Source organism: Megascapheus bottae, chromosome 19, assembly GCF_031878675.1.
Source record: "Megascapheus bottae isolate mThoBot1 chromosome 19, mThoBot2.hap1, whole genome shotgun sequence".
NCBI lineage: Eukaryota > Metazoa > Chordata > Mammalia > Rodentia > Geomyidae > Megascapheus > Megascapheus bottae.
The window spans coordinates 34,493,755-34,515,924 of record NC_143527.1 but is presented as its reverse complement, the minus strand read 5'-3'; the positions used below and the strand labels follow the sequence as shown (position 1 = coordinate 34,515,924).

At 37.9% G+C, this 22,170-nt stretch overlaps 1 protein-coding gene across 4 annotated transcripts in view; it reads right to left on the bottom strand.

The window, feature by feature from the left end:
* Znf521 (zinc finger protein 521) overlaps positions 1-22,170 on the bottom strand; it is a 283,510-nt gene that overhangs the window by 244,196 nt on the left and 17,144 nt on the right. For all 4 annotated transcript variants that reach the window (XM_090353315.1, XM_090353312.1, XM_090353314.1 and 1 more), the window contains one exon: positions 6,666-6,845. Coding sequence is in view for 3 of the 4 variants with exons in the window: in XM_090353312.1 (XP_090209438.1) it covers positions 6,666-6,845 (180 nt within the window). In the remaining variant the exon portion in view is untranslated. The remainder of the gene's footprint in view (positions 1-6,665; positions 6,846-22,170) is intronic.

Below are 22,170 nucleotides of genomic sequence, written 5' to 3'. Positions count from 1 at the left end.
CTCAAAATGGTATAGGTAAATGGTAGCTTCTTTTCTCATTCCTTTGGAACCCATCGCCTCACAGTCCAGTCTACTTTGTCCAGAAAAAAAATGGTCTTATGGATCATCCTATCTAATTTTTAACTAATTATTCACACAAAATCCTCAACTTCTGACAACCAACCTAAAAACTGTTCAGCAAGAAAAACAGAAGATATTGACAGGGAAGCACAAGTAATCCAGAAGAGAATGGCAAATCTCACCTTTCCATACTGGTAGGAAGCCCTTTTTGTCAATAACAAGGGAGGTTGCTGTGAGGTCTAATCAGAGCAAACCAAAAAAATGGCCAAACAAACCTGAGATTATCAGGAAATTTATTTGAAACATGAACGTCATAGCCAATATCGACAACAATGGACTTCATGAAGAAATAAAATCACTTATGTTCTCTCTTTGCTGGTTTTAGGACATATCTTTATCTATCCCTATAGTCCTTAAAATGAATTCACAAAATAATATAAACCATGACCCCCAAATAACAAAATTATTATAAACTCTGATTTCTCAATTTGAACCTTTGTGAATGCTATAGGATGTAGATATATATGTAAGGTATAAATACATAGCAATATACAAATATGAACAATATTTAAATACATATTAAGAAAGTATATACTAAGTTTTTCTTGTCAAAAACTAGGAAGTCATTGGAGAAGGGGTTGAGGATGGGAATCTATAAAGAGAAAAGTGAATTTCAGGGGCTTATAAAGATATGGAAATAAAGTAAGCTAAAGCCAGAAGTATTTTCCCACGGGCACACACACACAAAGATCCATCAAAATGAAGAAATAGAATGGAATATCATTAATATCATTTGATATTAATTAATATCAAAATTGATAATATATAAATCATTAATGAAGTATGAATAATAAATTAGCACCCAAATTAATACAGAAATATGCAAATAATATGGCACCTTCAGGCTAATTAATATAGACCAAAATATTTTAAATATCACATGTATTTAATGGAATTTATCTGAACTAATTTGATAAAGGAAATAGCAAAATGACATTGTAATGCAGTTTTAACAAATTGACTACAAGGATGCCATGCACAGAGGAGAACTTCAAGGGCATAACTCCTTCCAACAACTAACACATGGGTAAACAAATGAATCATAATATTCAATGTACATATGTGAAAATGGAACCCAATAATTTGATGGGACAGATGGGGTTGGGAGAGATGAGAGAGACTGATGGAAGGGATGATATGGATTGATATGCTAATACTCATCCACTGACATGTTAAATTGAAACCCCTAGGCACAAATACTTAAAGTTAATTTGTAGAAATTATTTAAAAGAAATTTCAATATGCTCCTATAAAAACGATGCTTCATCCTGTAAAACACTCATCTTCCTTATTCCTATCACCAATAGACTTATCCACGGACTTCACTGTCCAGGTAAAGCTGTTCATCTGTAAGTTGCCACAACCACTGACATAGCTAAATCACTTTCACTCTTTAAAAGTTCTTTGAAAACTTACTAATGATCATAATATTACAGATGTCCAAAAAGTTTTCAGGTCACAAAAAAACTAGCTTTGAAAAGGAGGTGAAACTATTACTTTATACAACACCCACTCATCCGTGCAGTTCACTTTCTTCAAAACTGTGAACCCATTCAGAAATATTCTGTAAAGAAGACACAAATGTGGTTAGGGCCTTCTAAATCTGATCTACAAACATGTTCCCCCCCCCACCAAACTATAGCAGACTTCCTGCCACACTTCTCAACTACCAACCATATGGCAGGCAGTGGGTTAAGAATTAATAGCAGAGCTACTTTGCTTTTTCTGCATTCATACCCAAGCAATTCACATTAATGATGTGAAAGAACACTTAATAGACAACTCAAGTTTGCAAATTAGCAGGAGAGAAGAGAAAAATGACTCAAAAAAACAAGCGTGCTGCATTACCAGATACACTTTACACATTTATCCTGTTAAGTATAGCTTAGTTTTGACGATTTACAATGCTAGTTCTTACTCAGTTTTGTAAGCATAATAAAGTCTCGGTAATCTCAGCCTTCCCCATAGCACCCTGCTATTAAATCTTTGTTGAGAAGTGTGATGAGACCCCTTTGGCTTGCAGCCCTCCCTACCCCCTGAGGGAATTGGCAAGAAATGATAGGGCTGGTGGATTAGTAAAATGAGAGGTTCTCTGTGCTTTTCCTTCTTTAAATATATATTTTGATAATCTGTCTTCTGCATCAGAGAGTCCCAACAGCACTAGAGTGTCAATTCCCCTCCCTTCGCAGCCTCCAGGAAAAGACAGCTAGGCTGTAGCCAGGCAGGTGGTTTCCATCTATGGCTACAATTGAAGAGTGGGATTTAATTTTTCTTCATCACCTTTCACCTTATTCTTTCAAGCAGGGATGATGCCTAATTTACTTACATATGCTGGATTGCAGCTCAGAGGAAAATTGTATCATGAACAAAGGAGAGAGAACTCACGCCCACTTGAGTGTCATCTCGTCCCTTGCCACACTGGTGCCTACCTGGTCTTATTTTCAATCAAGGACGGTTGTCCAGAATGGTATCCACATTCTAAAATATCCCTCAGATATGGATACTACAAGCTGTGTATGTGACCCCACACTCCCCGCATCCCTTCCTGCATCCACTTCTATGAATTTAGTCCATACTGTTAGGTACTCATGATCTGACTGAGTGGAGTGTCTATCAATCATTACACTGACTTTCAAATCTAGGGCCTGAATTGATTATTTTGTTTTGCATTTGACCTTTATCTGCAAAAGCCTGGTATTGTCTAGACTCATTTGGCAAGGCCATGCTAGGATTTCAATCTTTCTGGTATGAAGAGAATCACTTTAACGGGGGGCATCCCAAGGAATGTGGATCTTTTGGGGTGACAGTGAAGTGGAGCTGAAGTTACAAAGAACACCCACAGCTCAGAAAAAGCAGGGTTTCTCTGGCTCTCAGCAGAACCACCCTGAGTAACCCCCATAGGCCTCAGAGCAGGGAATACCTGCTTTCTGCTATTTTGTAAATCAATCAATTGTAAAGCTTCTTTCTCCTCCAATTCTCCTCTATAATTAACCCTCCAGTATACTACTCAGAATTTCCTCTTCCTTCATATAAGTATTCATCAGAATGTCTGAATTTCAGTGGGGAAATGTAGGGCCAAGCAGTAAAGGCTGCAGTATTAACAGAAAGGAATCTGCAGGAATGAAGACAAACAAAAGATGACAAAGCCCTAACAGTCTATGGAAAACACAGGGAGAAATGAAGGAGTGCAGGCAGATAGAGAGAAGGGGGGGGAGGAAGGGAGGGAGGGAGGGAGGGAGGGGGAGAGAGAACAATGGTAGATAAGTAGTGGTAAAACCTAGAAGTGCAACAAAACAGAGATATCCTCTTTTGCTAATTTAACCCCTCAGTCAAGTCAGCAAGAGGGAAGCAAAAGCAATACCAAGAAAAGTTCAGTAAAGCAGCAGGAAAAGAGCCCTGGGGCCAAGATCCCTCAGAATCCCACTAAAATAATTGAACCAAAGAAGAGAAAGGCATCACATTACTCTTTTAATTAAAATGTTTCCAAGTGTCTTTAATCTTTTACAGATCAGACTGGAGGGCCCCTTGCAGCCAACTCAAATTTCAACTTTGACACCTTACACAAATGTGAACAATTCCTTTTGCATGTCCTCTTTTTATTGTCCATGGCCTTCTACTTCCCCTTTACCTCCAGAATATGCCATTCTTCAGTCCCTCAAATCACCCAGATCAAGATGGGTCTTTGTGTTTTCTGCCATTTCATTCAATAAGTTGCAAATTCTCCTTTGTTAACATGTGGTATATGAGCACACATCATATAGGACAGGCTATTAGAAAGTATAACAGTTAAATAATGTAAGCATTCATTACAGTATTTTAAAGAAAAATAATATTTAATGCATAAATATTACCTTATGCAAAAAATAGCCTTTTCTGCAGAAATGATTACTTTTTGCTTCTAATTCTACTTCACAGGAATATACAGATTTTCACAGGCTGAACATAAAAGATAACTTGTAATGCAGGCCCACTCACAAGTCGAATTTGAAGCTATTAAGTGTTCGTTTAATTATTTGAATTTTTAAGCAACCTTGGAGCCAGGTATCACTGTGCATACCTGAAATCCTCAGCCATACAGGAGACCGAGGTAAATATACTATGGTCATGTAGAAACTCTGATTTCTCTTCAGATTGTGTACATCTTTTACCTTTTACTATGTTCAAGTAGAAAAAATGCATTTGTTTCTAGGAAATACATGAGGTATAACTACAAAGGTATATATCTTGAATTGTCTTTTAAATGATTAAGAAAGAAATGATTAGAAACAAAAAGGAAAACAATGAAAGACAGGCAGATGAAAACAGAGACAATTAAGTAGATGACTGTTAAGATAAATGAATGTAACCAACTGGCAAATCAGGTAAATAGTCTGAGACTTTCTTATACTCTTTTCATAATTTTTCTGTACATTGGGAATTCTATCAAAAATTAGGCTACACAAATTATCTAATCAAAATCTATAAGAAGGTAGATAATATGTATTCTTCCAAAATACAGTATGTTTTCTCTTTTCTGCTTCTCCCCACCTGGTCATTGGAATTGTGGTCTAAATTTAGGGTTTCACTTTTACTAGGTAAGTATTCTACTATTCCCAAGCCTTTTTGTTTTAATTACTTTTCAGACAAGGTCTTCTATCCCAAGAGACCACAGACCAAAATTCTCTCAATCTTTGCCTCCTAGATAACTGAAATAACACATATGCATCAATTTTCCAAGCCAGAGGAATATTCTAAAGAGTCTATGATTTAATAAATTTGCTCTCTGCAATCCCTTCTTGAAGAGTCACAATGCCCTTTAAGAAGCCTATTACATACTGGATTAAATCCAACATTTTCACAATATTCTGTTCAGGAAACTTTGTTGAAATGGAACAACCACTAAAATTTTCCAAAAGTATATTCTGTTGAGAATAGTTGGGAAAGCACCCTCCAGTAAATATATTTCCTGTACATATTCAATTGAGGAATGATTTGTGCTAGGAAAGTAAAAGAGACAGGGAGAGACACATAAACACAGAGAAACAATGTCAGTATCAAGATAATAATGGCATGTATTAATAGTACACAAGTAATGACACAATCAAACAGGTTGTCTATCCAATAGGCCCAGCCCATCCACACAGCTCAGTCTTGTTGGATTTCCTTGTGAGACCAGCTCTAGGACGCAGAAGGACACCAAACTTCAGTGATACTTAATGCCTTCTGAAGAATGGCAGAGCATTTACTGTAACCTATGTCCAACCTTATAGACAATGTCATTTCCATTACTTATGAGCACTAGAGCTATGTAAATAGTTGTAATACTCTTTGATTTAGCGAATTACAGCAGGAAAAGTCTGTGGACCTGTTTGAAATGGATCACAGTTGGCTAAATTCATGGATGGGGAATCATGGATATGTGACTTTATTTCCATAAGGCAAAAAATCTTAGTCCTATTTAGCCATCGCATCCAACATGCCCAGCCTCACTGTGATTTTTAAATGTGACATTTCTGTTGAACTGGAAAACACATTTGCTTGCCAGCCATACTGAGTACTGAGCGCAGGACTAGGCTCAGACAAGGTGATGATGAAGACACTATCTAGCGCTCCAACTCTCGTCGAAGGGACACTGAGAACTGTGGATTCAAGAATAAGTAGTAGGGCCCGGGAACGTAACCCATTAGTAGGATGTGTGTTTAGCATGACAGGCATTGGGTTCCATCCACAGCAGCAACAAGTGAAGCGTCATTTGACTTTGTGCACCACAAAATGAGTACATGAACTCAGGTAGGAAAAAAAAAAAAAAAACAGGGAAAGTTGCCTTCATAAGATATTTAAGCTAAAATACACACTTGCTCAATGTCTTTGGAAAAGTATTCAAAATATTTTTTGCTTTATTATAGTCATCTAATATTATATTGTATAGCTGCATGGAAGGAAAGGAAGAGAAGGAAAGAGAAGGGGAGGGGCGGGGAGGGGAAGGGAGGGAAGGGAAGAGAAGGGAAGGGAAGGGAAGAGAAGGGAAGGGCAAAGGAAGGAAAGAAGGAAGGAAGGAAGGAAGGAAGGAAGGAAGGAAGGAAGGAAGGAAGGAAGGAAGGAAAGAAGGAGCCATTATCTATTAAAATCTAGGTTCAGGGCTAGCAGCGTAGCCTAGTGGAAGAGTGCTCGCCTAGCCTGTACAAAGCCCTGGGTTCCATTCCTCAGTACCACATCCACAGAAAGAAGCAGAAGTGATGCTGTGGCTCAAGTGACAGAGTGCTAGCATTAAGCAAAAAGTGTCCAAGGGTAGTACCCAGGCCCTGAGTTCAAGCCCCAGGACTGTAAAAAAAAAAAAAAAAAAAAAAATCTAGGTTCAATTCAAACTGTAAGAAAACCAGTAACACTGAAGTCACTCCAGACCAAACCACCTAGGAATTCTTAAACACACCCCTAGATCTACCTAGGGATTTCAAGTTTGGAGTGAAATAATTGAAAGAAGGAGAAGAGGGAAACATAAAGGTATAAAGTGAAAAAATCAAAACTAGAACAGTCTGAGAAGACAAGAAGTGCTAAGTATTGTTTACCTGCCAGCTGACATTGATTAATCTTGTGTTCTGTGATCTCGCTCAGTGATTCGAACACCTGGAGGCAGCTGTCACAGCTGTGCACCGTTTCGTCTTCCAACTCCTCCCCGTCTTCTGGCCTCTTCTTACAATCTACTGCCTCTCCATCTTCAGTCTTATCTTCAAGTTTACAGTTGGGGTCTGATGAAAAAAAAAATTAGGACTGTAAGTATGGGGGATGCAAAACAGGTTCTTTTAAAGTAACATTTAATCTTCTTGCTACCAAAAACAGCAACATCATTTTCCCTGAAGCAGAGGTAGGAAGAAGGACTCAGTACAGATTTTATTATAGAAGGATCAAAAGGGAGCTTTCCCTAAAATTGTCAGTTTCTAAGTGTTCATCCTTTTCCCCCACCATGCAGCCACCTTTTCCAACCTCTCCTTTCAAATAAATCATTGCCCCCCCACAAGCTTAACTTTTTTTCATAGCCTTTAATGATTTTTCCCTTAGAGAGAGAGAGGGAGAGGGAAAGAGAGAGGGAGAGGAACCACTTTTTAAATTAACTGGTCTCCAACGCAAACAAGAAAAAAAAAAAGAAACCACTGTGCACCAAGAATGAACCCCCTTTCTACTAAATATACTCTTTCATGGGAAATTACCAGAATTACACATAAGTCTAGAATAAACTAAGCTAATTACCATAGGCATGAAATTGACCTTTACTTCTAAACTGGTCAAAACACATAGTTACTCCATTATTTGTTAGACAGCAATAGCAAAACAAGCTCTACCACACAGTAAAACACTCTTACAAATACAAGCTCATGTGTAAGGATATAGCTATTCTTTTGTTTCTTTTCAAAATATAACAAAGGTGAAACGAAATAAATGAACAGCAATTACAGTTGTAATCACAACAACTTGAATTGGCATTATCAATATTGAAAAACTAAATATTGTGAAAATTAAAGCGTTTCCATTTTAACCCTAGAATGTTGGTATACAAACAGCAGGGGAAGTAAGAGAACAGCATATATAATGCATTTACTTTATTTTTTTTAATTATTTATAGTGTCCTTTGAGTCACTTTAGAAAAGTATGCCTGGTTTGCTCCCTGAACTGCCAAATGTCGTGTGTGTGTGTGTGTGTGTGTGTGTGTGTGTGTAGGAGAGAGAGAGAGCGCACGAGAGAGCGAGGGAGAAAGAGAGACAGAGAGAGAGAGAGAGAGAGAGAGAGAGAGAGAGAGAGAGAGAGAGAGAGAGAGAGAGAGAATGTGAATGAGTGGAGAAGCCCCTAATACCTTGGTGAGTTTGCTCCTGTTTAAAAAAGAAAAAGCAGTGGGCTAAGGGAGGGGTGGGAGGAAGTGTAAGAGAATAACTGTGCAGGGGATATCAATATAATAAAAGCAGCAGTTAATTTATGGCATACTGATTTCTAATAACAAAAGTCCTCCAAATTTGGAAATAAATGATAGTTCAAATCCAAATAGATCTTGATCAATAAACAAAAGTTGTAGCAAGATGCCTAAGAAATATGCAATATTCTCTATGGTCACATTTCAATATGACTATAATAATCACTTTAATATGACCACACATGATTTAAATGTAAATAATTTAATAATCATTTTAATATGAATGCATGATTTACATATAAACCATTGCATTATTTAAATGTAAACCATTTAATATTTCAAATGTTTCATCAAATATCTGAAATATTATAGCCAAGAATTCATAAAATCAAAACAGTCAAGTATTTCTTAGAAAAGCCAGTATTACCATCCCACTAGCTGGGAGTGTGTTCCTAAGTTTGCATGCCGCCTGCTCCTGGAAACTCTTCTCCAAGTCACTGTTTGCCTTTTGTCATTTATTCCAGAATCTTCCCTCATATCTGCACTAGGCTTACCTAGACTACCCACCTTCCAATGATTCACATATGCCAAAAATCAACATTATGAAAATGTCCTATCCTCACAAAAGATGTAGAATTCCCATCTCAAAAAGCAAGTTTTTTTTTATTTGTAGTTTCGTGTTTTATTAAGAGCATAGTATTTAACTAAATGGGTAATTTAGGCATACTTGCCATCTGGGAAATTATTAGCTTAATATTTTGCCCCATGTCCATTTCATGATACTGATGTTTAGATTACTAATTCCTGGAGGAGTAATCACAGAATATTTTTCACTGTCTTATACTTTGCCCAGCCCAGCATGTCTCCAGGTGAGTGCTTAGTAAATGTGATAGTAAGAGGGGAAAGGAAAAAAAAAAGAATCCTTGAAAACAATCCCCTTTTGTTATGTTTTGTTGCTGCTGTTGTTTTTGTTTTTGCCAATAGGGACAGAGAAGTTAATCCAAATTAAAGAGCATTTACATGCTTGCATTTTCCAAGACTGACACTGCGTGATCTATCACATTTGAGTTTCCTGCTTTCAAGTGTTTCGTCTGGAGCTACAGACGCAACAAATGGGCCATGGTCTAAAGAACTCCCACATACTAAAGCCAAGTAGTAAAATACTGCCAAAACTAGAGAGCAATTCAGGAAAATAAATAACTGTCCCAACCACAGCAAAGTGACCCTCACCCCCTCATCACGAAATCCTTGCCAAGAGGCATCTTGCACACACTGAATATTCTTAGTTGTTTATCATGGGTTTCCAGTTCCTCAAAAAGCTGACAGCACTCAGGGAAATGTGGGTGTTAGGTCTGCATTTTAATATGAATATTTAAATGCTACAAGTCAAGTTTGCAGACCCGTTTGTTTTTAAATAAGGAGATTTTTTTCTGAATACTTTAAGTAGCACATACAGAAATATGATTAAAAGCTCCCCTAACTTGGTATTCTGAAATGTGAGCACTTTACACAAGCCCACTATGAAAAATGCCAAATGAGAATGTACAACCTTTTTGTGCTCAAAAAGCTCAAGAAAGGACCCCACAGTCCATGGTTCTGCCACAATGCCCGGTTATTAGAATGGGGTCATTTTAACACTAATAAAAATGTTTTTGCTTCCACTTCTGCATTTACAGAAGGAATCCTTCAGGGACTGAAGTCAGTCAAGCTTATTCACTTTTGCTGCAACTTTAAGATGCATGCTCCAGCCAACTGGCGAATTTGTTTTTAGGTCACCACTTAAGCGAAGACCCTCTGGGAGGTGGGTTCGATTATAGGCTATGATGCCTTAGTGTAATGAGTACTAGAATCTCAGTCCCTCTCCTTGTATGATTTCTTTTCCCAACCTCCACTCTCATGAGAAATTTTTTTCTTTTCCATTCAAGAGATGTGCTTATGTTCTTTAGTGACTTCCCTTCCTGGTGCCAATTGATGGAGGAAGATTCTAGAAAGCTTTCCTTGTGAGCCATTTCTTTCCCACAGGTGGCTACACTTCAGTAATTGCACATGGCCTTACTGATGGAGTTTTTATAAAGTCCTTTGAGAGCCAATCATAAAAAATAATTGTATTACTCTGTTAGCCATTCAAACCTCCGACTCCAGCCTAAAGGGTTATAAAGACAAGGTCCCTGCCCGTGAGTTCTGCCCTGCCCTCAGCATTGCCATACGAAGGACAATTGTTCTTCCAACTGTATGGTTGGCTATAAACCCACTCAAGAGGCAGTGTGTTAAAATATGCCATACACTCAACATTCCAACTACAAACCATGGCATGGCCTCAGGCACAACTCTCTCTTGCTTCTGTCCTAAATGTTTATGAATTAACGTGTGCCATCCACCCCAAATGATCTCACCTGTTCAACTTCCCAGCTCATCCTTTCAAGAGGATGTGATGACACACTGGATTTATAGCATTCTGGTGTGGAGAGAAGGTTGAATATTGTAGTATTATTACTACAATAAATGGCAGCATTCTGTTTCCAATCTTGTTAACAGTACCCATAAATGGGAATTTAAAAGAGGCATGATTTTTCCCCTTATTATAGTCTCTGGCAGGTAGTGCTTTCCTTCTTCTTATCCTCTTCTTCATAAGGATTGTTATTGCCCTAACTTGGTTTAATAAAATTACAACTTTGAGGAAAATGAAAAATTGCACTGGCTTAAAAGTGTTGTAGGCAATAAACCCATGGACTTCAATTAATTTCAAGTGTGGGATCAGTTTAAGGCCAACCAGAAGAAATTCTATTCTGTCCATGTAAAAATGAGGTTTCACCACATTTGCTTTTTATAACCTATATAAAAGTCAAGTAAAAGTAATGAATATCTAAAAGCCATCTCAGTGGGCTGGCAAAGACTATCTGTATTCTTGAAATGCTTCTTACATATTTCTCTCCTTGCAACAAGGAGCTGAGGCCTGATCAAAGCTAAAATGTCAAACTACTGAGAAAACAGCCCCATTTCCAATCCATTTCGCTGCCTAGAAATGGACCTCCTTCCAAGCCACTTTTGCATGGAAAAGCACTGGCAAAAGAAAGAAAAACTTAAGAGATCATGTGGCTGTAATTATTACCAGGCAAGGAATATTTCTGCAGCTCAGTGGTAAAGTAAAACTCTGTCGCTCTATGCTCCCAACAGTGTCCATTGCAAAACAACTGCCTCATTAAATCTCTGCAGTAAGATTAATATGCCGTAGCTGCACTACATTTATAACTTGGTACTCTATAAAAAGCACATTTAATGGTAAGAGCCAGAGCCTAGATACAAAGTATTACTATAAAAACTTTTGGCAGCAGTGCACATGGCAGGCCCTTCTCCTTGCAAGAGATATAAGTGAGGCTTTTACTGGTGAATTCCAAGCATGAAGCCCTACATTTAAAAAACAGAGTCCATTTTTATGGCAAAGGCAGAAACACATGATTCTGAGGATGGTGTAAATATGAATGCATGAAGATTACTCAACAACAAAGATTGGCAAGAGATGAATGAACTCAAAATACTCTACTTAATACACACACACACACACTTAAAACTGGACCATTTCCTAACAATTTGTTCTCTGGTCATGGCCAGCATTTTAGCAAATTAAACTATCATGGCATGAATTACTTAATCTTAAATCAAACCAACACAGTGCCAAATGAGTTCAAGAAACTAGCAGCTGAAAAAAATGCATACTATTAAAAATAAAAGTTACAGTTTCATTGTCATGATCCTGACATCTTGGAGATCAATTACCTACGGATATAAAAAATAACTACCTAATGAACAGCGGTCTCGATACTACATCACCAGGATAATACTAAAGTTATTGCAGGTTTGCTACTTTAGAAAGTACCTAAGAATACCTCTAAAAAAATAAGAAATCAATAAAATACCTTATATTTAAGAACTCTAAGATAGCGAAGAAAACAAAGTTTACATGTAATACATAATATAATATACATATATAATTTCACACTTGAATCTTCCAAACACCAGCAAAGAAAAAAAAGATGAAAAACAACTTTGATCTACCCTGCATACCTTCATGGTCACTATTGTGATGTTGGTACCCTTTGTCTTATATATAAGCTTATCTGATTTGGGGAACGGAAGGAGAATCACAGAAATGGTGGGAAAAAGTGGAATCAATGCAACAGCAATACTCACTAGGCACTATGTTGGAAAGGAACTTTACATCCTGTGGGGAAAGGAAGGTGGGGGGGAGAAGGGAGAAAACAGAAGAAAACTAGGGAGAGGGTAACATTGTTTGAAAAGAAATGTATTCATAGCCGAGCTCTGTGGCTCAGGCCTGTAACCCTAGCTACTCAGAAGGCTGAGATCCGAGGTTCAAAGCCAGCCTGGGCACTAAAGACCTTGAGACTCTTTTCTCCAGTTAATCACTAGAAGAGTGGAAGTGGGGCTGTGGTTTAAGGGGTAGGGCGGCAGCCTTGAGATAAGAGCTCAGGGACAATGCCCAGGCCCAGAGTTCAAGCGCCATGACCCACCAAAAAAAAAAAAAGAAAGAAAGAAAGAAAGAAAGAAAGAAAGAAATATACTCAGGGGCCGGGAGTTTGGCCTAGTGGTTAAAATGCTTGCCTAGCATGCATGAAGACCCAGGTTCGATTCCTCGGTACCACATACATAGAAAAAAAAGCCAGAAGTGGTGCTGAGGCTCAGGTGGTAGAGCTCTATCCTTGAGAAAATCCAAGGACAGTGCTCAGGCCCTGAGCTCAAGCCCAGGACTGGAAAAAAAAAAAAAAAGAAATATACTCAGTACCTTGCTTATGTAACTGAAACTCCTCTGTACATCTTCTTTAAAATAAAATAACATTGCAAAAAAAAGAAAAAAAAACAACTTTAGGCTGGTGATTATCTTGTGCCAAAAAAAAAAGTAATGCTGTATTTTAAATTCTTGTATAAATAACTACTTAGCTAGGTTGGCTGGAATATTTAGAAAAGGGAGATCACTTAATTTAAAGTAAATGATGTGTGAAAATCCTCCTTACCTACACATGAGTTCCAACCACATCCAACCACATCCTCTGACTTCTCTTTCGTGTTGTTGTTTTTTTTTTTTTTAAGAGAAAACATTGTGCCAGGCACAGTGGCTCATTTCTGTAATCCTAGCTACTCAGGAGGCTGCAATCTGAGGATCATAGTTCAAAGCCAGCTGGGCACTGAAGTCTGTGAGACTTTAATCTCAAATTAATCACTGGAGAAAACCAGAAGTGGTGCTGTGGCTCAAGAGATAGAGCAGTAGCTTTGAGCTGAAGAGCGCAGGGACAGAGTTCAAGCCCCACAACCAACAGAGAGAGAAAGAGAGAGAGGGGCAGGGGAGAGGGAGAGGGAGGGGGAGTTGCCTTTGAGCTATAAAGAGTTAACTAGAAACAGAAAGCCTTCTTACTTTTCAAAAACCAAAAGGCAGGATCATTATTTTGTGCTTTCTGGGCTTTAGATAAGCACTCAAACTTGAAATCCCCTAAGATGAAAACAGATTTGGGGAAAATAAATCGTACATTGTTATAAAATAGCAAGCAGGCTCTCACGAAAGAACAGAGCATTGCCACACGGTACAGCATTCTGTCCCACACTGCTGTCTCACTCTCTCTTTTTTTATTACAGTCAAGGAAAGATAAAAAAACAAACAATGAAAGACAGAAACAAAAGCAATCAGTTAGATATGAGCATCCTGGAGCCACAGCCTCAGCTTGGTGGGAAAGGTTTGATTTCAAGCAGAGACAGGTCTAAGCAGCAACAGGTTCTAGAAGCTTATGTGTTCAAGGCTAAGAACATGATTTTTGTTTTTTTTTTCTAAAAAGAAAAAAAAAAGAATCTTTTTCTGTAGTGTTTATGTACCAACCACTGTATTCTCTGAACGTTACTAACTTTTTATGGAAGAGAAAAAGAAAATTACTGTCATCTATTTGTTCTCTCCTTTGCCTATAAAGCTTCTCAGAAAATAATGCAAATACTAATTGCTATAACTTATTAATTTTATAAGGCATATAGACTTCAATACATCATCTTATTCATGGTTAAAAAATATGCACAAATTTTTCAATTTAAGTAAATAAATTTGCTTTTAAAAGAAAAAAAAGCTTCTCAAAGGGAATTATCTGCATTAAACAAAATCACACAGATGACTTTTAGCCTGTCTGTGGTTTTGCTTGATTGTTGTATAAATCTATCCTGTTCCTTCAAATCCAAGGAGAAATATCCTAGATGCATGACTATCAAGAACAACCCAAGTATGGTTTTATTATCATTCTTCATATATAATGAAAGTCCTTATAGGAAAATGCTGAGTAAGAGAATTTTAAAAAATACACACATATACACTTTCGAACCAACTAAATGGTTTCTGTTCCTCCAATCAGAAAACGCTACCTAAATTCCTTCTTCCTAGTTAATGCCTCTTTATCACTTAGTCAAAGAATAATCCAACAGGAGAAAGCAACTTCAGCATTCCAACTTTGTTAGAGTCCTACTGTAAAATCTTATAACTTCTGACTAAATTACTGTGACTGCCTTACTACGTCTTCAATAAGCATTTACTAGGTACCCAGAAGGTGACAGACATTTTACTAAGGCTCTAGAGGTTCAAATCTAAAAAGATATGGTTCCTGGGCCCAGGATCATGCTATCTGTCATAGTTTCCTAACTGGTTGATCAAAAGCAATCCGTATATGATGTCACTGATTCTTTTAGCCCTCAAAAGGGCCAAGGACAACTATACATCTGTTTCTGTAGGCCTTGAACACTTTGCCCATTTAACCAAGTGTACCATTTGAAACATTTTCTGCTTGAAATAGCAAAATAATACCTGGCAGGGAGGGAGGGAGAAAGGGAGAGAGGGAGAGGGAGAGGGAGAGGGAGAGGGAGAGAGAGGGGGGGAGAGAGAGAGAGAGAGAGAGAGAGAGAGAGAGAGAGAGAGAGAGGGGGGGGGGGAGGGGGAGAGGGAGGGAGAGAGAGAGCACAACACAGAGAGAGGGGAAAGAGAGGGAGGATGGAAGAGGGAGCAAAAGGGAGGAAGACAAGTAACCCAAGGAAAGTAGAGGAGGAAAAAACAGAGGGGGAGACTGAAATTGTGGCTGGGCATATATAAACTCAGGGCCTGTGCACTGTCCCTAAGCTTTCGCCAAGGCCAGCACTCTATCACTTAAGCCAAGGCACCACACCCAACTTTTCTGAGGAATCAAACCCAAGTTTTCATGCATGCTATTCAAGCACTCTACCATTACCTCAAACTCCCAGGCCCTGGGTGGGCATATTTTATCCAAATCAGAGGAGCACTGGCTAACTTTTGAAGGACAGACATACTGAGAACAAGTAGACCACAGCTCTCCAAAGTGAGAAACTGGTGAAGACTTGTATGAATCTACACCAGGACTTTAAGGAAAAACAGTGCCCCTTACAAAAGGGCACTGAAAAGAGTGGAAGGACATGAATGCAGCAGCAGAAACCAGGCTGGGAATGTGGCTAGATCACCTGCAAACCTGGACACTATAAAAGCTGTTCCATCTGTCATTGAGTGGATGAACAGGATAAAGAGCAGATCATTAACCAAGGAAGCCAATATGTAGGCTACAATAGATACAACGAAAGAAGAAGTAGAAGGCACAAATTGAGTTGATGGCAGAATGGAAATGCTGGGCTTCAATCTACATTGATTCTGGACATCTGAAAGAAGGGGTTGTCTTGATGTCTGCAAGGCATCAGATTTGGAAGAAGCCATTCCTAGAAGAGAACTGGCAGTCTTTGTTTTAAAAATAGGTATACAGTATTCACCCAGCGAATGACTTGGTCTTCTATTTTAACACTCAGGTTTTGTCTTTTACCCTCACCCACAGGGTGGCACATTAATGCCAAAGGTGAAGAGAGAAGAGAAAGAATTATCAACCCAGCTAACTTTTTAATCTAGTACAAGAGGTCTTCAGGGACCCCAAAAACAGTGATTGGGAGTTAAGAGATCTTCAGAGATGCTCCTTTATTTATTTCAAATAAATTTAGCTTCATTTCAAATGCATACAAGGCCCAAGAACAATAAATACAAATTAAGCTGAAAGTAAAAAACAGATATCGATCCCAATGTCTCTCTTCCAGTCAACTTTTTCAAAAACAAATTAAACATGTGCAACATGTTCATAATGCTACTTATAAAACAAGGTAATCACCTTTACTAGTACTACAAATATAAAAGCTTAAAAGTGTGATATACACATACACTCCTGCCAAGGTACAGTCAGCCAAGTGACAGCCTTGTCAGAGTCAGCCCCATACTCTTAGCCATATCTGAGTATGTCTTACACACTTACACACACACGTATATACATATGCCAAATACATGTGTGCATATATACACATGCAAAATAATATATTATATAATTTATAAGTGCATGTGCATATAGGTACATACGTTTCAGAAGAAAACTACATATATAAGAACAGAAATTAATACATACACCTGTGTTTAACTCATATATGGATATGTTAAATGTTTGTTTAATGGGTTATAGAGACATTTCACAGAAGGAAATAGAGTGAAAGTCTCCAAGGCACAATGACACATCTGCAAGACACGGAAACAAAAGACAGATGAAAGTGAGTGTATAAACTCAAAAACTGTCCAGTAAAGAAAAGGTGTTCCTGCCAAAGTTTATTCCAGGCAAAGTATTCAGGGTGAATGGCCAGTCCTGGGTCTGGAACTAAGGGCCTGAGCAATGTGGTTGGGTTTTCTTAAAGCTAGCACTCTACCACTTGAGCCACAGCACCACTTCTGGCCTTTTCTGAGTATCTGGTACCAAGGAATTAAATGCAAGGCTTCATGCATGCTAAGTAGGCACTCTACCACTAGGCCATACTCCTGGTTCAACAATGCCTTTTTGTTGATTGGTTGCTGTTTTGTTTTGAGTCCCCTGCTTGCTTTGGTATAAGCCTGAGTGTGTGTGTGTGTGTGTGTGTGTGTGTGTGTGTGTGTGTGTGTGTGTTGTGTGAATTCTGGAGTTTGAAATCAGGGCCTTATGTTCTTTCTTAGTTTTTCGTTCACAGCTGACACTACCACTTGTGCCACAGCTCCACTTCTAGCTTTATGCTGGTTAACTGCTGGCTAATTGGCGATAAGAATCTCAAGGATCTGTCTGTTTAGACTTTGTTCTATGATCCTCAGAACTCAGCTTCAGATCAGAAAGTATTACTGGAATGAGTCACAGATTCCCAAGTTTCTTTTTGCCAGATTTCAGGCCCTTCCTACTTCCAACTCCTTAGCTGAATCCCAATAGTACTCAACATTCAACACCAACATATTTTGAGCTTAAATACCTTAACACCCTACAACAACAGACAAAATCAACTTATACATCCCCTTGCTCAAAGCTGGGCCATGCCTCAAGAAGCTTCCTTCCATTTTCTGTAGAAAAGAATACAAGCATTTTAAATAACCAGGTATTCAAGAGGTAATTTCTCTATAGCAGTGTAAAGAAAACAAATTACTTCAAAGCATTTAAGTAAAGTATTTAGCACTTAAGACAACCAGAATCATAAATGATACTTGTTTTAAAGATAGACATGTATATTTAGGGGAAAGTTTCATTATTTCTCCATTTTACCAAATAAACCTAGAATTTCACTATAATAATGCAGCAAGGAAGTACTACTATACCAACAAAAAAAAATCTAGAGCAAAATGTCTTTCTAGGGGAGACATGACACTTTCTAAAAGCTCTACCAATCATTGTTTTTTCTTCAGCCATTTTAGGTAGCAAACTGAAACAATGTATCTAAATTAGATACTTAAAAGTTATCTTAACAATTACTGAAACAAGAGTTAGAGGAAACCTGTGTGTTCTATTTTAGAGCAGAAACATTAACTACCTGCTATATAATGGTACCTATACAATGTAACAGGACTTGACTTCAAGATTTGAGAGAATGAAGCCAAATTCATGCAAAAAAATCAATCCAATAATTATTACCCAATTCTCCAATTCTTTTTTTAATTTACAATGTACAATGATATAAGATATGAACAATGGATTTAAGTTGACATTTTTTACACATTTTAGGCATTTTAATATCCCATTTAACAAAATCACAAGAATCAAGGGAAGGTTAGAAACAACTTTTTCCCAATCAGCAGTTCCAAATGGTTTTCCAGCAAAGTAGAAATCAAACTGCTATTAAAAGGAAGTGAGATCAGGAGCCAATGTCTAACACCTGTAATCGTATCTGCACAAGAAGATGAGATCCAAGGACTGCAATTCAGAGACAGCATAGGCAGGAAAATCTGTGAGACCCTTACCTCCCATACCTCCTTTTCCACCTAGAGCTCTAGCTTGCAACAACAACAACAAAAAAAGCTGCAGGATAGTATCCAGGCCCTGAGTTCAAGTCCCAATACTAGCATACATACACATACAAAAATGGAAAATGAAATGGGGGAGATCTATATATAATATTTATAATAAAATAATTTATATTTACATGTATAAATAGACATTGTGTATTTATTATATAATATATATAAACATATGTATGTGTATATATATATTTCTTAAGTTCACATACAAGTGGCAAGACCACGTTTGCAAGTGATCCTATATAGAAGGTAAGAAAGTGGATTCTAGAAAACTGCTCCAGTAACACAATGACTGGGGAAAGAGTAAAAAAGAAAAACCCTATAAATATGCCTAACAATGGAAGATCAGAGCAAAATGTGAGACTATGATTTATGACTTATGAGCTATTACAGAGTACAAGAAAATTTATGTATAGTTGAAAACAAAACAAAATCCATTTTGCCTTCCTCTAGTTAGACTAATAAATTTTAAAATACATACAGCCTTGAATGTCTAAGATTTCTTCTGCCTGATAAACAAAATAAGAAAAGCCACAACACCACCAAAAATAAACTATAAAAATAGATTATTATTGATTTCCCACCATTTCCACAACATTTTCCTTAAGGAATCTGAAACAAAGGAAATATAAGAGCACCATCTTTAACTGTCTCACTGTACTTTTGATTTCCTAGAACACCAACCAATTCCTTAAGTTTCCCTAAGCTCAACTTTTTCTTTTGTTTTAACATGTTTCCGAAACCAGCTTTATGAAAAGTAATTTTTCCAACAGAATGCCAGCCTGACCAAATGTGCATTCCATCTGCATGTATCTGCAGACAAGTAATAAAGACACCAGTGCCATTAGCATAATCGATACACAATTTACAGAGCCACCCAGACAGAACTGGAAGCTAACGTGTATGCCATTATCCTAGTAACGATAAATTAATAGTTGTTTGTGAAAATGTGTTCCCACTTTTACTGTCTCCATCTTGACTTGTCAAGATAATGTGATCACACATTAAGTATTTTAAAGTATATATGTACTATATATAAAATAAACATAGTTTAAGTGATTTGTTATCAAATAAGCTACAAATATGCATAAAGTAAAATGACCAAAAATCAATCACACCAAAGAGAAAATGACTGCCAAATAAACACCTCTATATGTGTGTGTATCACTAAATTGATGTCCAAATCTGTTGTGTCTCAGAAGGCATGGAGAAGTGCGTGGTTCATCTTTTCTGGTTTTGAGGGGTTTGCTTGTTGGTTTGCTTGTTTGCTTTTTATTTGTGTTGGGGATTAATCCCAATGCTAAATACCCACTCAACCACTGAGGTACACCTCAAATATCTTATTTTATTCTTTTTTGTGTGTTTTTCCTTTTTGTACTAGTACTGAGGCTTGAACTCAGGGCATTCTATTGTCACTTAGCTTTTTTGTTGAGGGTATCTTCTTTTCTATTTTAGCCACACTGTCATTTCCAGCTTTTTTTCTGACTTAACTAGGGATAAGAATCTGCTGGGGCTGGCTTCAAACCTCAATCATCCCATCTTAGCCTTTTGACCATCCAGGAGTACAGGTATGAGCCACCAGTATTTTGGCTCAACTAATTTTCTTAAAACAGTAATTGGAAAATTAACCTGATCAATCTTATCACTGCTGCTTATAATTTTTTAAAACTCTAACACTTGTGAGTCTTCACATTTTGAAAATGTAACAAACACTACAAAAAAAACCCCAGTAACATAATGCGCATGCCACTTCTGAAATACCTGTGTAAGACATCAATACTAGAATAAATTCTTTTCAGGAATGGTGGCAAATCATGCCCAGTGCTCTCTAGAGATGACATATCAATGACCCACGTTAATTCTTGGGACAATACAACCCCACCAGTTGTGCAACCTTTCACAGGCATTCAAATAAAGGGCAAGAGATGCTTTCAGGTAGGTGAGTTACCTTACGCTTGCCAGTGAGCCTATGAGCTGGTTTCTGTTACCTTAGACAGCTTCACGTGGAGTATTTAAACCACCAATGTGAGCCAGGCGCCAGTGGCTCAAGCCTATAATCCGAGCAACTCAGGAGGCTGAGATCTGAAGACTTTGGTTTAAACCAGCGAGACTCTTATCTCCAATTAACCATGCTGGAAGCGATGCTGTGATTCAAGGGGCAGGATGCCAGCCTTAAGGACAAAAGGAAAAGGAAAGAAAAGAAAAACGAAGGGACAATGCCTAGGCCCTGAGTTCAAGCCCTAGTACCCAAAGGAAGAATAAATAAATAAATCCAACAACATTGTGGTACTTTCCACACTCACTGCTATTCTCTGCAGGCCACACCACCACTTGATTGTTCCTACAGTTTGAACTGGCAGGCTCTCCTTAACAAGTCTTCTTACATTAAGCAAGCACATCAAGAAGACTTTTGAAAGTCTCTTTCAGGCAGTAGCTGTGCTGAACTCTCCCCAGCCATGGGGAAACAGTGTGGGTTCTCTCTACACTTCCCATCTCCACCACTAAAACACCTTCCAGATCAGCTTGCAAAGCCACTCCGTTCTTTCAGCAGAAGCCAAAGCCTTTAATTACACAATTAGGGATTTATCAGGTTTCCAGTGCTTTCAAGACTCTCTCAGGTGACAATGACTAATATCAACTCATAGTTCTTTTTTGCAGCAGTTACCTTCTCTTGGGGGAGGAGGGGCAAGCAACAGGGGATGGAAGAGAGGAAAAAAAATTCAGAACTAAATACCTAATGTAAAAGAGAACAACAGAAGAGAGGTAGCCTAAGGATGATTTCTACCTGTAGATTTTTCTTTTGTCTGGCCCCCTGGCCCTGGCTTGTTCTGTTGGAGAATTATGAGATGAATGATTGCTCTCTTTCAAGTCAGAACATTGGTCTGCTTCAGCCAACGTGGTAGTAACTGAATGATCCCAGTGTCTGTGCCTCAGAATTTTCACCTAACAAAATGGAGACAATGGAATCTGACAGGAGTTTCATGTAAGGTCAAATGGAGGTTTAATGCCTCTGGAATCAAATCAGTTATAAATGTGAAATATTAGGCATCAAGAACCAGCTTAACAGCAATATTCACAAGACAATATGTTGGAAATGTACTCTACAACTTGGGAGGGAGAAGGAGGAGGAAAAGTGGGAAAAAATGGGAAGGGGTAACAAGGTTCTTATCTTATAAATATAACTGCAACCTCTCTATATATCACTCTGATAATAAAATAAAATTTAAAAAGAAAGGAAATAAAGAGTGAACTCAGCTCTCCACCAACTCCATTACTACCTTTTATTATATTAGAATGGTTTCTAAGCACTGAAGACAAGAGTTCACACAATTCCTCTTAGGTTTTCTTCACAGGAGGAGATATTTTCTTCTCTACACAAAAAGGCAAAGCAGCCACAAAACTGTGTTCTCCCTAAGGATTCTGAAGATGAGGGAAATACAAAGAGAAAAGCACAAGCACATTTCCCCAGCTTCTCAGAGAATCATCCCTAATAAAAAGTGATTCCCAGTTACTGACATGCTAGGTTTTAAACACACTGTATTTGTTACCTAAGGCAACAATCCTGTGAGGGGCCCTTTTCACTTAGCAAGACTGAATGACATGCAAGATTCACCTGCAGGTCCACCTGGATTAGGATCCTACATGTCAACCCACTGTGACATGGTGACAACATACAGGACTAAAACTCTAAGACAATAAAGCAAAGACTGGAATAAAGAAGATGAATCCCCAGAGCAATAGACCCATGATCTGGACTTTGTGAAGAAAATCACTTTTCCTTTCACTGTGTAGATTG